Consider the following 21,162-nt stretch of genomic DNA (forward strand, 5'->3'; position numbering starts at 1 on the left):
TCCCTCTCATGTATTATTGCCTAATTGTTAACTAGAACTCAAAGGAAATCCTAATTTTACAGAGACACAATGAAATTATCTTCTGAATTCTTCTTTTTTTTGTGGGTTGGATTCGGCTGGAATCCAGGTACATCAATTTTTGAGTGTTACAGCGGAATGATGTCAAAGCCTGGCGGAAATAATCATAATCTCTCCTTGGTGCAATATGTATGAGCAACCACTCGCCGTGGCAAAAAGAAATTTTGGCCTGATGTAATGCACAACGTGGGTGTTCGGACCCCTGAGCAACTTATAATTGCATTTTATAATGGTTATGTCTTACTCCTTACCCTTTCTCTTGCAATGTGGGAGATAATAGAGCACTGCATAAAAAGGACATGATAAGGTGTTTACCAGTTTCAAAAGAATAGCACGATTTCAGCTGAAAACTACCACGCTGACTTTGATGTAACGGAATAAACAGACGTCCTGTCATTTGGTAGGCAGCGAGCCCGCAACACACGCTGATAGTAGCAGTAGGTTTCATTCATCATTAAATTCTTCGGAGATGTCTCATCAGTCTGTCACCTGTTGTGTTGACAGTAAACAAGAATGAATGATGAATTACAGAATTCAATTAGGTGACAGCAGCTGTCACCGAGGCTAGTTAAACTATTTGCGCTACTAATCCTGTGAAAGTCTGCGGAGAGTCTCGGGCTGTTTTTTTTTTTCTTTTTTCTGCAGTCCTGCTTGTGGTCTAGCTCCTGTTGACAAACGCTACATCATTGTCGAGGACAGGAAGCAGAATTGCATCTCAAGGCTGTTTCCATGTAATATTCATTGTCATCTGAGAACACAGTGGCCTCAAGTTTTAGATCAAAAGCATTTCTATTCAGCAACAAGGGAAAGCACTTGAGTGTGGAGGAGGAATTCATAAAACACTCTGGTCTGCCTTTGATATTTTTTGTTTTCTGTCGGACCTTTGCCAGTGACGGAGCACAGTCCATAGACTGTTGTGAATATAACAAAGAACTGAATCTTTAGGGAGTTACAGCATCTAGTGGCAACTAAGTTTATGATTCATCAATCAGGCTTAGTGTTACTTAAAGCAGGAACAGTTTGTTTCATGTACTGCACTGAGTGAAATGTACATTATGTGTACATGAAGCTGCAGAGGCATTAATCTTCTCTCTTGGCATAGCCTTGTTTGTTTGATGCCATTCCTTAACATAGTCTTGCTTTCAACACTCCTAATGCTGCCATCCATTCAACGACAGTAATGCAGCTCAGCTTTAGCTAAAGCTCTCTAAAGCAAAAAATGGGTTGCAATTGTGATCTCAGACACATAATCAATGTTTATGAGCAATTTAGTCCAAAAGCTATAGAACAAAATCTTGCGGCACAATTCTGTCACATCACCAAGAGACAAAACTGGTGAAACAAGTGAAATGTAGATTCACGGTGATGAATCATAGTTTTTTTTTTTCCCCGAGATCTTTATTTTCATTTTCCATCATCACAATATGAGATACTGGTATTTTGTGCACAATGTCAGCCATCCATTCATTGTCAGCTGTCACTGTTGCTACCAGTCCTCAGAGTCATCTCGCTGACATTTTCAAGAGAATCTCGACTCTTTTGCCTCTGGCTAGGAATAGAGATGTCTAAATTTAGCCTACAGTGTATAAAATTATGTGAATCTTGGTTGAAATGGGTTGTTTATTTTACACTTTTAGAATAATGTAATTTAGAACGTGTCCATGCATTTAGTATTCCACAACAAATGAACAATCTTATCTTTGCATCTCTGCAGACTGTAGCAGCATGACATTAATCTCACCCTCCATGGTAATGTCTGATAAAATGTAAGATGTATAGTACTTTTGCACGAAATTCCTCGCAGGAGTTGACATCATAGACTCGATGGTCTAATTTAAGACTGCGATGATGAGATAAAGCACATTCATTTCTTGACCAACAGAATTTGCCTTCCACATCCTTTTCTTCCTCCCACATACAGTATGTGCACATGTTGAAGTGATATATTGAAGTCCACCCAGTTCATTAAATATCCATTCGTAATTTCCTGAGCTTGAGCAGATAGCCAGCCTATTACATATTTAGTTGACTCTGCTGCTGCGCAGGACAGAAATCAATCTGCAGGGAGATACGAAGTGCGGTAGCCAATGTGAGGATCCCCTTACCACATTTATACATGTTTTATTACATTTCTCTCACAATTGATCAGGCGCTCTTCTGATGAACACTCAGAGGACATCTTTTTAACACTCAAAAAGGCATCTGAAACGTCGAGCACCAAAGATGAATAGGTTCTCAAGTGTCATTGTACAAAGAGATACCAGCTCAAAGCTCAGCTGGAAGATCAAAAGTCTCAATAAGCTGATAAAGCTATGCAGGGATCCTTCCTTCTGGACAGTGGATTCATTTTTATACAAGTAAAAACAGTCAGATTTTAGCATTTATCTATTTCATCCTGAAATGCTGAGCATAATTTATTTATTATTCAGACTTGCAATAATGATGCAAATGCTGTTTTTTTAAGTGGCAGAAGATGAAGGAAGTGGTCAGAAGATGCTAGAAAATCATGAGATACTCTTTCACATAGCGTTCTGTCTATTTCCCAGGAGCAAACAGCTTGACATCATAGCAAATGATGACAGCATCTTCACAACCCTATGTTTAAGCTCAGGATACACACTACATGCTCCTCAGCAAGAGGAGAGAAGCAGAAAACACGGCTATACACATTTCTTTATCTTTTGTGCATGCCATGATTTGCATTTCAAAGGAAATATTTATTTTGAGATCCAACAGTAAACAGATTCAACAGCAACAAACACAAGTGTAAAGCATCTGTGAATGCCAGCGTGGAAATTTCGTATAATAAATTAAGACATTAAGCAATGCATGGCATTACTGTTAAATTACACGAGTTATTCCACAATGGCTATACTGGGAAAACATATGGCAAAGCAACAGATTCCATGTACATAATTATAACTAACTGCTGGTGAACTAATAAAAAATTAAAAGACGCATTAATATGACTTAGCCTGTTGAAAAGATAGTCAATTCTCTTGAGCTGCAGAGCACACCAAGGTCTACTGATGATACTCTAAAGTGTTAGATTGATAGGATACTTGGTCCCTGAGTGAAACACACCATTTATAACAGCCTGAGTACAGCACGTCCCTGACAGCACAAATAATCACCTAATAATCCTTGAAATCTGAGACAACCTGACTACTACGCTATGACGCCAAATAAATGCTTTAGAATGGGCCGGAAACTACCTCATGGTTTTATTTATTCCATTTCATAGTGTTACTTCTACACAAAACATTTATCTTCTTCAATTATTGCTTGTTCAAGGTATTTTTCTTTTACTACATAAATACCAAAAATGGTACATGAGGTTATTTATAGCATAATATCACTGATATTGTACTTGTCAGGTACAAGGTACAAGTTAAATCATCTGGGATTTCTGTGTCCCAGAGGATTTAAGTCCAGTGTGAGTGGGAGAACATCCTTAGGAGGGATAAATATATGTGTGTCCTTTTGGAGTGCATAATTATTTCATGTAACATGCTTACTACCAGAGTTTAATTCTGCACTTCACCAAGTCCTAAGGGATGCTGTAAGGCCAATCTTACTTCTTTTCTCTCAGGAAAGTGGGGTTATGCAGATAAGCTTGCGTTCCACTTTGGTCGGTTCATCCAGTGTAACACCAGCTGGGTGGAGGATATAAGTAATTCCCTGACAAACCCTTGCAGTTCAGCTAAAAGGAAAAAAAAAACAAGTTGCAGTCTCCACGCATAATATGGACCCCTCATAATATGCTAGTGTCTAATAGATGTGTTAGGGTGAAACACAGTTATCATCAATGACATCTCTCAATGAAAGTCATTTAAATAATTCCAAGATGCATTTTTACTCCTGGGAGAGAGCGAATTTGAGTGTTGCCAAGCAATCAACCCTCCTAGCAGTGAAGGATCTGGTAATAGTATGCACAAAGACTGTTTCGACAGTGCTCGCCCTGAGCTGGATTTAAACAGCAACCAAACAGCTGATTGCATGAGTCGAGAGCCGGGTATGTGAGTGCAATGTATGCAGAGGGCAGTCAGTCTCCTCTGCTCCTTAGAAGCACAAGAGTGAAGAAGACATCTGTATTAATAGCAACAACTTTGTTAGACAGGCCAAAAGCTTTGTGAGTACATAAAAAATTAGTATATATGATAACATTTACTGTTGAGTTAGTACAGAGGGAATGAACCGACAGTGCATGAAAGTCAAATATTATCTTGGCAAGCAGAGAGCGAAGAACAGGGCAGTTTAAGATACCACAAGAAGACCTGCTGAATCCTGTAGTTCACAAGGGGGCTCATATCGTGCATCTACCAATAAGGGCAGATCCCAGCAGAGAACTATAACACTGAACTGGTGTCAAGTAGCCTTTGGCAGTATCACAGTATTATAGTATGTCAGGGTATTTAGAAATCCTGAAGGTATGATTTTCAATACCCTCAAAAATTCAAACTCCGAGTACACCTGGAGTTTACGAGGAGCACTTGAAGGCAGCATGTAATCCCCCCTCTGACCACAATGTGGATTGCAACAGCAGAGTGGCGCTGGGTCAGGTCAGATTTGAGTGGTTGATTTTTGCAGGTCGGGCAGTGCGGATTGGCTCTCATAACGGGTCAGGTGGGTGCAAGAATTAAAAAACCTCTGACCCGCGCATCCAGTAGACAATGTCATACATGCTACTGTTGTGGAAATTGTCTGAAAACACTAAACACACATGTGAAATAATACACTATAGTGACTTCTTTCACCAGCAGCTCAGCTTTAACAGGTTTTTTTTTAAAAATATAAATATACTGTATACCCCGGTGAAATGTAGGAAGGTATGAAGGTATGAAAATGTAGATACCGCCCAAGACTAGTGTTAACCAATGTGCACCTTTCATCCAGGATGTGCCCTCGGTGACAATCAATCAATACCAATGATGTAAACACAGATAGCTGCTGAATAAAAAGATTTTTTATATTATTTATTATTTTTATATTATTTCCTAATATTAAGTCACGAATAGCATGTAAAATTTGTTGTATTATCTGAACTATAATGTTTATTTCTACATCTTGATTTAATAGTGTGCTGAGCAGGAGTCTGTTCCCAGACTGTCTCTATATGTCAAGAAGCCTGGTATGCCTTTCAGGACTGAGGCAATGAGTACTTTAACATGGTAAGTTTTCTTTAGCTGTGCTGGTAAAAGTTGACAGGTTTCTAAAATGACAACACTAGGGCATGAAATATAGCAGGAAGTTGGAATTTTGCAGAGTTCAACAAAGAGTGAAGCTACGAGACGAATGAGTGAGCGCAAGTCATGTTTGCTGCTGCGCACGACGGTGCAACAAGCCGAGCTACCTCGAGGGAAATCACACCTTTGCAGCACAATTATAAGATGGGGGCTGAGCTGCAACTTATCTGGACTCTGATATTTCTTGAGGTAGGTTAAAGCTCTTTTGTCAAAGGGATCACAACCTGGTACAAGCAGGTCCTGTCAGCTGAAATGGGATGGGACTTAGCTGTCACAGTGAAAACAGGCTGAGGGCTGCACAGAGGCTACTGTGGTCAAAAGAGGTGAGTCTAACTTGTCCAACAATTCACTACAAGGGGAGCTAGCTCTTTGTGCATCACCACACTCATACCGCTCATCCAGAGAATGCCAGCTGCGCTGTTCGGTGCTTTAGAAAAAAATATCAAAGCACTGCTGTAGGTATTTCTTTCCCATGTGGATGCAGTGGCAGTGAAAGGAGGGGTTACCCACAGCTTGTTGGACATTTGCCAAGCTGACACAGAGCAGGCAGATGGAGAGTGTGCCCAATGAGGAGAGGTTGAAGTAACAACCTGAACACAAGCTGCCTAAACTTACTAGTGCTGCCTGCCTGGCGAGTCATACAAAATGACATTGCTGGCTTGCAGCTAGCATCCAAGCACAGCAGAGCACCTGCAGTAACAAAGGTCAGCAACAGAAACCAAACTCAATCTAGTAATATTCCTGCAGTGTAGAAACTTCATCACAGAGCTGTACAATGCTAGAAAAAAAAACTGATCAATGTGTCACATGTTTTTACATTTTGGCTAAATCAAATTCTTTTCATCTGCAACAGTATGTATTTTCTTGGTAAGGGAATAGAACTCCCTTAATGTAAAAAGTTACTTGTATCTGCTAAAGTATCATTTGTAGTTTAACCTACCCAGTTTCGCCTGAGAGGAAATTCCTTTTTTATCTTTTCCTAATATGTGCACATGCATGTATGTATGATACTCCCGTGGCTTGGAGAGCTCTCTATATATATGACCTGGATTATGAGGATGCTATGTTTTGCCTGAGAACAGGTTCTGCTTCAACTGAGCGATTTAGCCCTCGGTAGTTGTCAACTGTGCTTCTAAAATGCTTAATATACATTTACGACAACCTTCTCGTTTTATATATTCCGCGGGCTGTGTATTGGAGTGAAAGTATGATTTTGACAGATGGAGGAGGGAAAAAAAAATCTGAAGAACTTCCCTTGGGGACATCTTAAGGGGATTCATTTCATTCTTTGACTGCATTTCTAAATAGAAGGAAATGCAATGAGCTGACACATCAAACATTATCGTGGTAAGTTAAAAGCAGAGTTAAGCTCTTTATGTCTACCTCTCTGATTTGAAGTTTTGTTGAAACCCTTCCAGTGAATTCATTCATGGTACCTTTTGATGTGACTGTCCTCCATCAAATGATCATTGTCTTTCTTTCTTCTTAAGATCTCATGTTTCACTTTAACAAGGATATTAAATCAGCATTATCACAAATCTATGAAAGCTTTCTGCTTTACTTCCCCGTGGAAATACTTCTATTTATTAGTCTGGTGACCTTGAATTGTAACAGGAAGCAAAGGGTTGCATTTTAGTACCTCCATATGGGATATCAATCAGGCCATAGTCAACTAATACCTCGTGCAGCATTTAGCTCCTTGTCAGAGAAGTGAGGAGAGAGAAAATATGAAGGGAGACAACCTCCACGGCTGTCCACATTACAGGATGGATTTCTACAGCTATTTGTCTAAGGGGGGAATGTCAAGGGTGGAATTTGAAAGAAGGGGAGAGTGGGGGGAATAAAGTCAAGGTCTTGAGATAGCATGCCAAACAGTGAATAGAGCGGAGACCTTTTGAAAAGTCATACAGTTCACTTCCGACTGATTCACTTCATCTCCATCTGCATTGTTTATTTATGTGGCAGATGGGTTGCATGAATTTCATTGTGGACCTCACCGTTATAAACCCTAACACAATTAGCCAGCCGGGGTGTTAGCAGACACTTAGCCGGATCCATCGCAGCAAATCACAATGGGCAGATGGGTGATATTTTTCATTTTTGGTGGCTAAGGCTCAAACCCATTATTTTTCCTTGTTTGTGTGAGTGGCTGACTCACTGAATAATCAGTTTGATTAATAAAACCAGTCTCCCTGGGTATAATGTTTCTGGCACCCGCTGTGGTATGAAACCTTGTGTCTCAATGGAAAAAGCGGGTCTCTCTAGTACAGTATGTGTTCATGTGTTGGATGAATTCTTATTGTTCTTTATCCTCTGACATTGTTACGGCTAATGTGACAAATTTATCAGTAATTCTCACAGCTTTAATTCAAATTAACTTGGCTCGTCACATCATGTTTTCTCCACCTGTCGCCTTTTGTCATCGAGTCGTAACCCTTCATCACTCTTCTTCACTCCCGCTTCCATATTTCCCCTCCCATTGTCCACTTACCTGTATCCTGTTAAATCGATCGCTCTCTCACTCTCCATCATTTCTTGTTCTCATTTTAAATATTTCTCACGTCCCCACTTCATCTACATACCAGCCTCCTCTCTCCGCCTCCTCATCCATCGCTCACTTCATATCTCTCGCTTTCTCTCCCCGCCAGTGAGCCCACCCTAGCAGCCTTGGCCCTCTTAAATGCATCATTTCTTCCAAGAGATATCCTTCTGCACTGACCTCTGTGCTAGCTGGCTGCCTGCCATCTCCACTCAATGGACTCATCAATCCATCTTGGTTCTTGGATGGCCTTGATTTTATTGTCTCACACAGCCCTCTGTCATCCTGTTCATCTCTCATCCTTAATGTCATCCTTTCAGATTTTAACATGTCTGCATTTTCTGAGCACACAGCGTTTGATTACATTGAGTTGGAATGGCAGAGTCCAGGTGGGCTTTTGTTGTCCAAGTCCTTGCCAGGGCAGTGGCTGCACAGGCACGGTGGTGCTATTTTTTGCAGAGTTAATCATCGGGTTGTGAAGCAGTAGCTACTTTGAAACTCGATTTATTTTTCTACTCATTATTACTAATGATTGATTGGACATTTTAATGCATTGATGCTTTATGTTAAACGATGCTTGCACATACTTATCAATCATGTTAAGCTGCCGAACTCATAGGCATTGTGGAAAACACTAACATTGTTGCTTTGGTGCATTACATTTTACTCTTCAATAAAAAGCTGCATGATGGAAAACCTCAACTCAGGGTTATGAAGAATATTTAAGTAGAAAAGATCAACATTCAGGTTGTACCAAGTACGCATAACAAATTTCTGTCTACTTTCTTTCTGATTGCTTGGTCAAATGCTCTCTTTTCACTCCTCTCTGGGTGAGTGGGGTCATGAGGAGGATGAATAAATGCATGGCCATTTGCGCCTTGTCCCTTATTTGCTGAGAAATGCCTTTATGAGGCGATTGCAGATCAATAAGTACTCTGCCATGCTACCCACAGGATGAGCACAACTTACGGGCAGGTCTGGGAGTTTTATGTTATATATGGACATGCTAAATGTCAGTCATGCTTCCCCAGCTCTCCAAGGCCATTATAAGCATTTGCTCGGCACTATTTATAGAGCGCCTTAGCATGTTTAGTCATGAAACTCCTGACCCTTTAAATCAGAGCCTACTGAATTGAGCATTGCAAACATGCTTCTATCATATTTTTTGACCTCAACAGCAGCAGCAGTAGAATGAGGGGAGTGAAATTTTTAAATGAGGTGAGGAAAAAATGTGGATTCTAAAATGTGTCCTTGTAACCTTCACCTTTATCTCTCATCAGCGTTTCATCACATTCTTCTCCTGTCCCTCTTTCAAATACACCTTTTTTTTCCCCTGAAGGTCCTCCAGCTCCTGGCACCGTTCCTTCGCAGTTGAGACTGCAGCACAAACAGAGGGTTATGTTTGTGTTTCTGCCTCTGATTGAACCCTCAGGGTTGGACCTTACCATCCATATATTCAGGTTTTTGCAGTGACCCCACTGTGCTGAGCAAACTTCACACACACAAGGAGCAGAGATGGAGGGGACTTATTGCTTGCACGCTCAAAAAATAGTTTCCTTAGCTTTTAGCTTGATTCAAACTGTGTTCACTCATAAAATTATTTAAAATGTGCTCTTGGCATTTAAACACCCACTTTCAATTTCAATTTGACTGCACTTTTTGGTGGAAATGAATGGCAGTTATGAAACTTGCATATTATCACAACAACTTAAAATGTGTATTCTAAGGGTTACATGAAAAATCTATGAAAAACCAAGTTACTTAAAATAAAATCACAATTTGCTGCAGATGCATCACAAAGGTTTTGTAATCACCCCGTCTATGTTTTTGTTTCTGCCTACAAAGGCAAAATGGCATTTAATTGCTATTGCAAATGTCCATCTGTGTGACTGTGAATATAAATAAGACTGCTAGGCCTCTTGTTCTCATGGTAACACAAGTAGGATGTGATGTGCTGATTGACCTTGGGTATGTGGAGTTTCCTTTCCCACATGAATTTAGCAGCAAGGTAAGTCTCTGGATGTCTGCACAGCAACAGTTTTCACTGTCTGTGATAGAAAACCGTCGACTGTCGGTGTTTGCGTTTCCTCATTTTCTCTGGCTGGATATAAATTTGAAGTAGTTTATGTAATGAGAAAACAAGTCTGTCAGAAAGAAAGCAATTGCATTCATTTCATTCACTGCACTTATTAGGAAATGACTGCAACCATTCAGGTGATCACTGTGTAATGTTTCAATTTACACAGGCAATGCATTGCAATGATACATGGATCAGTGTGTGTTGCCATGGCGGTACGTCAGCAAGCCTGTGGGGGGCACTCCAGCACTTTCCCCGTCGTCTGTCCCTCTCTTCCCTCCATCTCTACTTTTCCCTCAGCTTTCCCTCCCCATTTTCTGTCTTCCTTTTGTTCTGTGACTCTATCACTCCTCACTCTTCCTCCCTCTCTTTCTCGTACTAATACGCTCTCTCATCACCGCTTCTCCTCTTTGCTCTCTCTCATCTCTCTCACACACCCTCTCTCAAGTTCTTCCTCCTCTTGCTCCACCATTTCACTTTTGGTGGACACCCATTTTCTCTCCTTCACTCCCTCTTTCTTCGTCGTCCCTCATGCTCATTTCTGTCGTCCGTCTGCCACTATTTGTTCTGGAATTTTAATCGATACTGAACCCTCCACTCCCTCCTTTTTTCACTCAAAACCACATGAAATAAAATGTACACACATTAGCAACAAGGCACGGGGAGCTTCTGACCTTCTTTCTGTTGCACCTATTTCTCATCCATTGCATTTTCATATTGCAGCAGGGTATAATTAGTAGGGCTATCCACACAAGAGAATTATCAGGTTGCTGTTAGATGGGGAAAAAAAAAATAATGGGAGTCTGATGACACAGGACATTCTTTTTTTTTTTTTTCTTCCTGCGATTTTCCAGCGAGCGATAGCGAGTTTGACGTCAGCTCATCAGTCATTCCACAGATTCTTGTTCGCTCAGTGTGTTTAATCCTTGGGTAGCTCTGAAAAGATAACTGGCCATCAAATTAAGGGAATACATTTATGTTAAGTTGTCAGAAATATGAAATGTGCTGTATATTTTGAGAGACATTAAAGAAGAGCTCCGTGATCCAATCTTTTCCCCCGAATGAATCCACCTCTCTCTTCGGAAGGACAAGATGAGGACAGAAATATTTCATCATTTTTTGCTTTTATTTCAAATCATTTGCAGATTCACAAGCGATTGCCTGGCCATTTAATCTTGTTGGAGCCCCAGGCTTAAAAGTGTCTTCTCAAGTACACAGATATTTATCTAAAAAATGTCACCGTGCCATGTGTATTCATTCATGCCAGGAGTTGTAATCGAGTTGACAACATCTGCACTCCAGGGATTAAGTGAAAGAACAGCAAAATGCTGGGATGGAGTGGGCAAATCATATTCAATCACCTAGCCTGTGGATAAATAGAGCCACTTTAAAGTTTGATGTGACTTTCCTTTGTGCAAACCAACTGTCAGCTATACCTACAGCCCCCAATTTATTTCATTGAAACATTATTGATTTCTCCTTTGTCACAAATTATAACAAAAAAGCAGGCCATGTCAAGAGATGGTAATGAATGATTAGCCCTTATATGTATTACTTTGTCAGGAAATGACTGATGGCTGCTTGATTGCTGATGGCCACGACCTTGACTGGAGAAATTACCACCAAGGGGGCAGACCAAGGAGATAGGTTGCATGAAGCAGTTATTTCTTAATGACTGAGTTATATCATATCACTTTCATAGCTTATGGCTTCATGCCCCAAGAACACACAGATAATTAATTTTAAACCACACGCTTCATTCCACCATGATCCATTGCGAATATCTAGATTTCTCAAATATCTTTCAGGGATTAGATTTCTAACAGGAGTGGGTGATAATTTCATCCACATATCTTATGCTGTTTCACCACTCTGGAGACAGATCTGTGGTATCAGCAGTTTGGGGTCTAGTTATCAGGATAATTTATAATGTATACAATAGTTCATGTAATTAAGAACAAGACAGGATAAGTCATTTGCAGACTTAACTCCTCCGCTAATTTAGACAAACTCACTATGGGCTTGTCACTTAATTAATGGGATACTTTCACTAATCTGTAACTGGCGATTTGATACACAGTGATCAATCATCAATCTATTTCCACAATAAAACAGAAAAGGAATATTAGTCATTCATGATATATAAATGATCATTAACCACATGCAATGCTCAATTTGCAAAGAAAGGAATCCCAGAAAATTGTGAGAGGGGCAATCCTGCACGGTGGTTAACATGGAAGAGTCCCAGAATACGGCTCAACGGGTGAAAGCATCAGAGGTGGATAATGTCCGCTATGCAGAGACGGATTATTTTGTCAAAGCATGGTTTCCTGCCAATACACAGGCCTATACCCAAATGGTGTGGGGCTTAGACAAGAGCATTGACACATTATTTTCAGGTTATCACTGTGCTTCCTTCTGGGATGGAAGAAGAAAGCGTCAGCTCAAATTAATGAATCACAAAGTGCATTTGAAACAGCCTCCATATTGAGATGTTGGATAGGAGAGATTTCTTTCTGTATGGCTCCAGTATGTGTTCTGATTGATTTTATACACCTCTTCATCATGAAAAATAAATTAACAGACTTTTGCTTCAAATACAATGGGAATCTGACATCACCTACTGTGCAGTGGATGCTGTGAAGAAAATAGACGTTTAAACAACCTTGATGTTAGCAAATGTAATCAATCAATCAGCATCACATCTGCTTTAGAACTTGATATAACTTAACTACCCCATTGTACATTATGTATAATTTTTGTTGCTTTTTTTACTCTTGCTAGCAAGTGATTAGCTATTCCTACAGTGTAAACATACATTTAGTCTGTTCCTCACTCACACATATAGAATTATGCATCTACAAGTGTATCTATGAATAGACCACACACACACACACACACACACACGCGCGCGCACACACACGCATGCACGCACGCACGCACGCACGCACGCACGCACGCACGCACACACACACACACACACACACACACACACATATTTAGAGGGGATGGTTAAGAGGTAGTATAGGTACTCTCCAGCAGACAAGTATAATCTCTTGTATAAATCTGTAGCAGAGCTGCTCTGCTCCCTGCAGCTTATCCAGAGTCCAGCCTTATGAGTAGGAGGCTCTTGTACAACAATATGCCACAAAGCAAACATAATTTACCACATTTACCAAAAATGCAGCTTTCCTTGTCCGTAGCATTTGCTGCAATTATATGCAATTTAAGTTGAATTAGATATTACTGAGGAGACTGTGGTCAACAGAACCCCCCCCCCCCGGGAATAAATTCCTGGGGGATTCCTGGGAGGCTATTTGTTAAATAATCATCTTGGGGCTTTTTCAAGCAATTTTAATGACCACATTAGCAATTTTTTAAACACTGTGTGAATTTAATTCCTAAATCTTTGAGAGCTTGTTTAATTTTAAACCACAGTTCAATCACATCTATACATTTTGATTTAACTTTCAACAGCTGATTTCAATCCTTCATAAAAGTGCCAAAGGGAAACAAGTAACAGATTTACAATTAGAGGCTCCTGCAATGAAATGCATTTGAATTATATTCCTCAAAAAACAAACAAACAAACAAAAAAAAGTTATGCCACAACATTGTACAACATTCACTCCGTAAAGGGAGCCCTAAAGCAGGAGGTGATTTAGACGTATCTGTCAGCTATGTCAGAGAAGAGATGCGAGAAAAATCAAAGTTTCAAGTTCATCATACTTACTTTGCGGTTTCTCTACCCTCACTGTGAAATGACCCTCTTTGAGTTCACCCCATGTCTGACAGAAGAGGCTACATTCCCTGCTTCCCCTCCTCCCCTCCCCCCACCATCCTCCTCCTCTTCTCTTTACTAAAATTGCAGCAGATATACTATGCTGTGATTTGTAGCTTGCACTGAGACAAAAAAAAGCCTTCTGGGTAACACTGTTTGAATGTGCCCAGCTCAAACAGACTCCCAGAACCAACAGAACTGTTCGCACAAATCTCTCTCAGTCAGTCCTTATTATTGTGTAGTGCTGAGCAGCTCCAAATAGTCGACATTCTCTGCAGACCCCTGCAGCATAGTGAATCAATGAGCCAAAAGTACATAAAGATTGTGCCAATGTCTCACCACAAATCAAAGCTTTATGGCTTTATATCAACACATTTTCTGATCTAAATTGGTTGTAGAGCTCTAAAACTTCAAGAAGTTGGTCATTAGGATTTTACTTTCTGTAAAATCTGAAGCAAACAAAGCACTTAATTTGATGTACAACTGATGAAGCTGCAGTGATGCTGGCACACAAATACTGCTAGCTGCTAATGATTCAGAGCACAGAGTAAGTGCTGAACAAATCAAAGTCCTCAAACAAAAACCTACTCAGTTTTGTTTTGTCATCTACAAAACATCAAACCTGTGGTTATTTATAATATTAACCAGGAATCCTTTTGAGCCAAGCCATGTGAACTAAGCGAGCCTGAGTGGAAGCAAGTCGGGGCTTCTTCAAAGTCTAATTGAAAGAAATGCATTTTGGCAGGGCTCTTAGCTGTCCTGCCTTTTAGTTGAAAGCCAGCAGGTAGGCTTTTACACTTCTCATGGTTAGCTCATTAACTAAGCTGCCTCAGCCAGACAGAGCCGGAGCTCTGAAAACGTGCCAAAAATCAAAGTCAGGACCAGCCAATGTGACTTTACTGGCAACAGGCTATACAGTATGTGTGTTCACACCATGGTAGTTGGCTTAGATATGAATAATGTGTCTCTGCTCAACGCCTAATTGTAAGAGCTTCCAGCTAAACTGGCAAGATTCACTGTAGATGTAGAGTATGTATGGGAGAATGTAATCCATACTGATATCCTTTAAGTATATTTTCCAGCTTTACATAGCTTTGTAAATGTACCCTACATGTCTCTCTCTGAGTGATGATAGGGAGAATTTCTCACCGTCTCTGTGACCTCTGGGTCGCTTGAGTATTCTCGACATTGTGAACTCCACTACTCTGTACAACACTGCTCCTTTGGTAAAGCGTGAATAATGCATTGTTGAGAGATGAGATTTTGCCAGTACCCATGGAAGTCATTCTGTAGATATTGTGCCCACTGTAAAGTTATGTAAACAGAAAACAGTACTGCTTTCTCAATTAGGTGGAACAGCAGTATGAATGGCTGTTTAATGGATTTGACTTTCCTATCTTGTTTTCCTCTCAGCACAAATAGATTTGTTACACAGAATCTAATTTATTTCAAATGTGAACCTTACGATTAATAGACACCAGCAAAACAATTATAATCCACACAAGTGACGTTTTTTAAACGGTTGGCTGTCATGAATATCCTGTGTCAACAACTTAATTTGCTTTTCCAGCCACCGAGAGCTAACCATGCCAGTAATAGATTAGCTTTGCGTACAAAAAACGGTGATAAGCATATTATTTTTATTCAATTACTGGATAAAAGGAAATTCCATAAGAGACTACATAAACTGTTGACATCAAAGTTAAGACAATAGTGTTGTGGCTTGATTTTAACAAGATATGGTAATTCGTCCAGAAACTGTGGAGTCCTGTAATTTGCTGTCTTAACTTAATTTGTCGTGCAATTTAACAAGGTGAGGCTTCTGTCTGCAGATTTTGATGTGTCTTCAGTTGATGATGTGTTGAGGTCTCATTACTTGTGCAGACACAATGTACTTGATATTCTTCAGACAGATTTCCATCCATAAAATTTTTAGACAGGGACTGTCTGACCCGTGGCCTGCCCTGGACAATAACAAGGTCTCCTGTGCTGCTGAAGCCGAGTGGCCACAGACAGCCCTTGTGCTGTATCTCATTATCAAATTGGCCCTTCTTACTCCTCTGTCCTATAACGTAGCATGCTGAGGATTTCAGTGCTCTCTGCATGATCCCTGAATGTCACTGGATATGGGATATGAGCCTGCCAGTTACGCTGCATGGTAAGGGGTCCCTCTCATTTCCTCTGTTAAAAAATGGAGTATACACCGAGTAGCAGTGGCCAAATGCTTACAATGACTGGAAGCTGCCAAGGAGTAAACATTTAGTGTTGTGGATGTTTCAAGACAAAGCCTTGGAAATCGTGACTCACTCCTAGTCAGCTGTTCAAAGTCCAGACATTATCACAATGCCCACCTCTTTTATGCTGGCAGACGAAGGCACCGCCAGTACCAGAATAGCTTTCTGAGAAGTGGCCAAGACTGATGGAAAAGTCTCAGTCACATGTAGGGATGGGTTTTGTTAGGATTTTATTGATACTGTTACTCTTACTCATAGTGCTTTTAGGTCCACTTCTTTATTAGTACTCTTATTGGTTCTTTTTCATAACTAAAGAATTGTTCTTCTTAAAAAATATGTTTACCTCAGGAAGTCTAGATAAACCCAGTAATATCTCACTGGAAACAAATCTAAAATGTAGAAAATATAAAATAACTAATATCCCTGACATCAAAATACTGAGTGGAAAGAAGACCTGCCTGCAGGTACCGCTGCTAGAGAGGAAGGGCTGGTTTGGAGGGAAGGCTGCCGTCTCAGCTAGCAGCTGAGTTTACAAGAATATACCACCTTTTAATATATGTTACAAATTAAGCTAAACAGTTAGGCTACATACAGACAGCTTTCATTTCAGCTTGTTTTAGCTAAAACAATTAGCTGTTAGCCTAACCAGTGCACTGTGGTTGTGTAAAACATGCCAGCGGTGGATGGGAGAATGTGGGCAAAGCAACACTTTTCCACATCTATGCTTGTTGAACAGGTGTTTTGATGAATTAGTCTTGCTGGCTTTTTACCTGCAAAGGTTTTATTGCAGTCACAGTAATGAGCATAGTTGTCTTTAACTCAAGTAGGCCTACGTTATCTTCTGATTCACTTGCTGCCTTCAAATGGGGTCGTGTTTACCGTGTCACGAGAAGAGTCCATATAAATGCCCCCCTCTTGTGGTATTCATGGAACACTTGGAAGTGGAAATTTTCTGAAGGCTCTGAGTTCACGAGTTGTGATGTGTTGTTAACATTTTCAGAAATTGTGGAGGCCATGGAAGTTCATATAATATAAATTAATGTTATTTTAATTTTAGTCATATAGAGTTTTTCTTAGCAATTTTAAAATATGTTGAGGAAAATGTTGATATTCCCAACAGCCTCATTATGCCTTTGCATTTCCTGCATTACATTACCTGCTCGCTAGTTAGCTGAATTGTTAGTCTCGGCTTCTAGAAGCTGACGGTAACGCTAATAAGATTCTTTTGGCACCCGTGTTGCCTGGCAGTGGTGTTCTCATGACTTAACCATTTGAACACCAAGCATATCGTGTACATGACTTTTCATGTTGTAACCATGAGCTCACAAATTCCATCTGAAGGCAGCAACTGTCTCCGCTGCAGCTTCCCTGCTTTGCTGAGCCCTGTCCTCAGTCAAACCAACACAGATAAGAGGAGAGGACCAAGAAGAGAAGGTGCCTGCAGTACCATGAGTTACATCAAAACGTATAAAAATATGGATAAAAGAACCCAACCTTAAAAATACCCCGGGTTCTTAACAATTTAGAACTGGTTCCAATTCAGAACCGGGTTTCGTGGGACATCCCTTGTCACATAGTATGTTTGTATTGTCAAACAAAAGAACTGGCATGCTCAACTCACAGTCTTTAGATTGTAATTGGTGCCAACCCCAAAATCACAAAAATAACAAATGAAGTCATCACCACTCACAACTACGTGTAAATCACTTTTTTAATGATGCACAGTAGCAAAAAACTGACGTGTTTTCCTTTCCTCAGCATTAAAGCCTAGGGCTAAAACGTGTCTGTTTTAATGATATGCACTTATTTGTGAGTGCTGACAACTTCATTTGTTATTTTTGTATTGTCAAAACAAAAACAAAAATTGACTAAATGTAGGGGCAAAAAATAACAATAGCCAGTCCTGAAAAGATGGAACATTATGAGAAGAGAACAGCTCATTAGCTGTTGGGGCTGTTCAAAACAATATGTCACTGTACGTTTCAAAATGACATCCAGCTGAGACAAAAAGACAACACTTCTCTCCTGTCGCTGTATTGAAGTCAGAAGAAACATAAAGCCATACAGACAGCATAATCTTCAAGACTTCTGTATCTCTCCCCCTCTGAAAAGTGTTTCCCCTTTTCTTTCCAAATAATGCAAGTGCTTTATCTATATGTACATGTGCAGTGCTTATAGGCTCACATAAAGAGCTTTAATTAAGCATATTTTACTGTGACTGAGGCAACTATCATTTCATTAAAAACGCAAAATAAACACGCAAATAAATAAATGAGTACCATCGGACTAGTTCAAAGCAGTACTTTCTAACCTCAGCCTACTGATCGAGGAACATGAAAAGGGGCCCCAGGAGATGGTAGGTTTCACATACCAGTGTGATTTATGGTCTACCATAACAAATCAACTAGTTTAACTTTAATTCTTTTCTTTGCAATGGGAGGTGGGGTAGTTAATACAGAGCAATGATTGATGGCACGGGGCACCATGTTTGGCTCGGCACTTTGTCTTTTGCAGGGCAGCTCAGGAATTGAACCAGTTGATAGAAGCAATTAATTTGAGGGGGAAATGTTTTTGATTTAGGAAATACACAGGTTCTAAAAATATCCTGCAAATTGTACCATTGCTGTGTCATCTAAAAGTACATGGCCTTCTAGTCTTTTTTCTTAAATTGTTTTAGGGGAGATAAATAATCTATATAACTAAAAAATAAGTCTCTGATGTCCTCTATTGCCTTTGTAATCTCTAATTTTAAAATAAGACCTGTATAACATTTAGATTAGTATTTGAATGTTTGTGTAAAACCTCAGCTGAGAGGGTGACATTTCATATGGTTTAATAAAGTTAGCTTCTGTTTAAGCTACATTAGTTTGCTAAGTAATTGAGACAACCATTTAATTAAATGCTTTGCTGATGATGCTTCTCTTGGAATAGTGGCTGTTAACCATTAATCAGTGGTGCACACCTAATTTACAAGGACAACAGTGCAGGGATGGGGCCTGCACAGGAGGGGAAATGGTCACGGTGTTACATTAAATCACCATTAGTAATTAGTGAAGCTATAGTGGCACCAGCAGCACTGAGGATATATTGTGATTGCAGTAGATCACAGGATAAAATAACATATATAGTTGATATCACAGCTGATCAGCACTCCATAAATCATGGCACAGTGCTTTGAACAGTGTCTGACTATGATAATTGCAGCCATGTGGTCTAAAGGTGCCTCTGAGTGCTTCACAGAGTAACCTTGCAGCTCCTGCCAGTAACTCAGGGCATGCCAGAGTAGGTCTATTTATTTTTTGCATTTGTTCCAGCCTGCTGGCAACTGATTCAATAGACTGTAGATGATTTACTTCTGTTGATTATTGAATCATGAAGGAAGAAAAAAAGCCTTGGCCAGAAAGCTATGCTTGAGTTTTAATTAAGTTTGGACAAAAACTGGTCTTTCCTCAGTCAATTCATAAAAATGACCTTCACTGTGAATTACAGTAATGAAATATGATGAGCACAGCTTGGGAGCGTTGATTCTACATCAAATAGAGGGTTGGGATAAGAATGATTATGGTTCTGTGAGTGAGGCTGCACAGAAAGTTTCTGTTGTTACAATGGCTACACAATGCATACTGATACTGCAAAGACAATAAATCAAACATAATCGATTACAGTTCTGTCTTGGAGTGTTTTTGCAAGCATCAATCACATTTACAGTGAATTACAAGGACTGCTGCAAATGCTTATGATGCAGAGCAAACCAAGATGGACCCACCACAACAAACAAATTATACTGTTGTGTGTGGTGCTGGGAAAGATACAAAAACATGTAATTGAGTGCAGATTCAAATTAAAAAGAACACAATTAAATGATTAATAAAATGAAAATCAGTCATTTCACTTGATTAGACAGATTGTCCACAAATTAGATCACAGACTTATTTACAATATATTAGCACTTGACCAACAATGAAAAAAGGACATTTTCAATTTTACTTGTCAACTTGAGTCTGCTATGACTTTTTATACATGAGTCTTCAAGCGCTGATAAACAAGACAGAGAGCCTTCAGCCATGCTAGCAGCTCTGTGAGGCTGCACTAGAGCAAAATGCTCACAATGACAATACTAGCACACTGAAGGTATAATGTTTACCATCTCCACCGTGGTGCTTTAACAAGATAGCATGTTAACATTTGCTAATTAGCACTAAACACAGTACAGCTGTGGCTGATGGAAATCTCATAAGTTGTTTTGCAGATATTTGATCATAAACCAAAGTATTGGAAAATTTGACCAGAAGTCAACCTCATGGTGGTGTTAGAGGAAAAATCAGAGGATCATCAACGTCACATCGTCTGGGAACCATGAATGTCTGGACCAAATGTTTTGTTGAAGGAGAGTAATTATACACATATCACGTAGCCTAGGTGTGAGGCTATCAGGAAAACCACATCAATGAAAAAAGATAACACCTGCACACTTACTCCAAGCCACAAAAGTTTAATGACAACATTTGGATCCTACTTGGATCTTTGTCAGGTCAAAATGTTTGACCTGACATGCCCATATTTATACATCATGCACACCAATAGGCTGACAAGCTCTATGATGGCAGGTGTGGTTAACCATCCAAACCACCCAAGGTGATAAAACCAAAACTATTAACAATTCAATTAAGTACAAAATAATTGAATTGCAAAACTTTTACCTACTATTGAACAGGAAAATGAGACGTTTTGTAACAAATGGTGCGAAGTCTCAAACAAATGTTCACTAGACCTAATGGCACTAATAATCTAGGAAGCTACTGATCAACTGTCTAAGATACGTGAAGACATACAAACTGTAAAAACTGAGCTGGAAGCTGAAACCTCACATAAGGAAAGACTCTCAGCTACTGAAAACAATCTGCTCAGATAGAAAAGATAAAAATAGATAAAATCTAACAAAATTAAGTTCAAAAGGGATTCGGATGACAACAAACTACAGAAAGTCTACCCCTGGCGCAGTGGGAAAAGTCATGCAGAGAACAAAGGGGATCCCTGATCCAATGTCAGAGGAGATCCTTCCAGACAGCCTGCCACCTCCAGCGCATCATCACTGGATGGCAAATGAGATGGCAGCCGAAGCTCACGAGAAAGCTCCCCTGCTTTTTTAGGCAAAGGTCGAAGGGGAGGATGGGCAGTCAGGTGGAGAATGGCCCCCAGCCTAGAAA

At 39.9% G+C, this 21,162-nt stretch overlaps 1 protein-coding gene across 5 annotated transcripts in view; it reads right to left on the minus strand.

Annotated features, from left to right (window-relative positions):
* The window catches only part of sncb (synuclein, beta), a 249,077-nt gene that overhangs the window by 42,100 nt on the left and 185,815 nt on the right, over positions 1–21,162 (minus strand). The window contains exon 4 of one of the 5 annotated variants that reach the window (XM_042418169.1): positions 19,175–21,155. The exons of the other annotated variants lie outside the window; for them this stretch is intronic. Within the exon in view, the coding sequence (XP_042274103.1) occupies positions 21,102–21,155 (54 nt within the window). The 3' untranslated portion in view covers positions 19,175–21,101. Of the gene's footprint in view, positions 1–19,174; positions 21,156–21,162 lie in introns of those variants that run through there. 5 annotated transcript variants of the gene reach the window in all.

This window comes from Thunnus maccoyii, chromosome 8 (genome assembly GCF_910596095.1).
Source record: "Thunnus maccoyii chromosome 8, fThuMac1.1, whole genome shotgun sequence".
Classification (NCBI taxonomy): Eukaryota; Metazoa; Chordata; class Actinopteri; order Scombriformes; family Scombridae; genus Thunnus; species Thunnus maccoyii.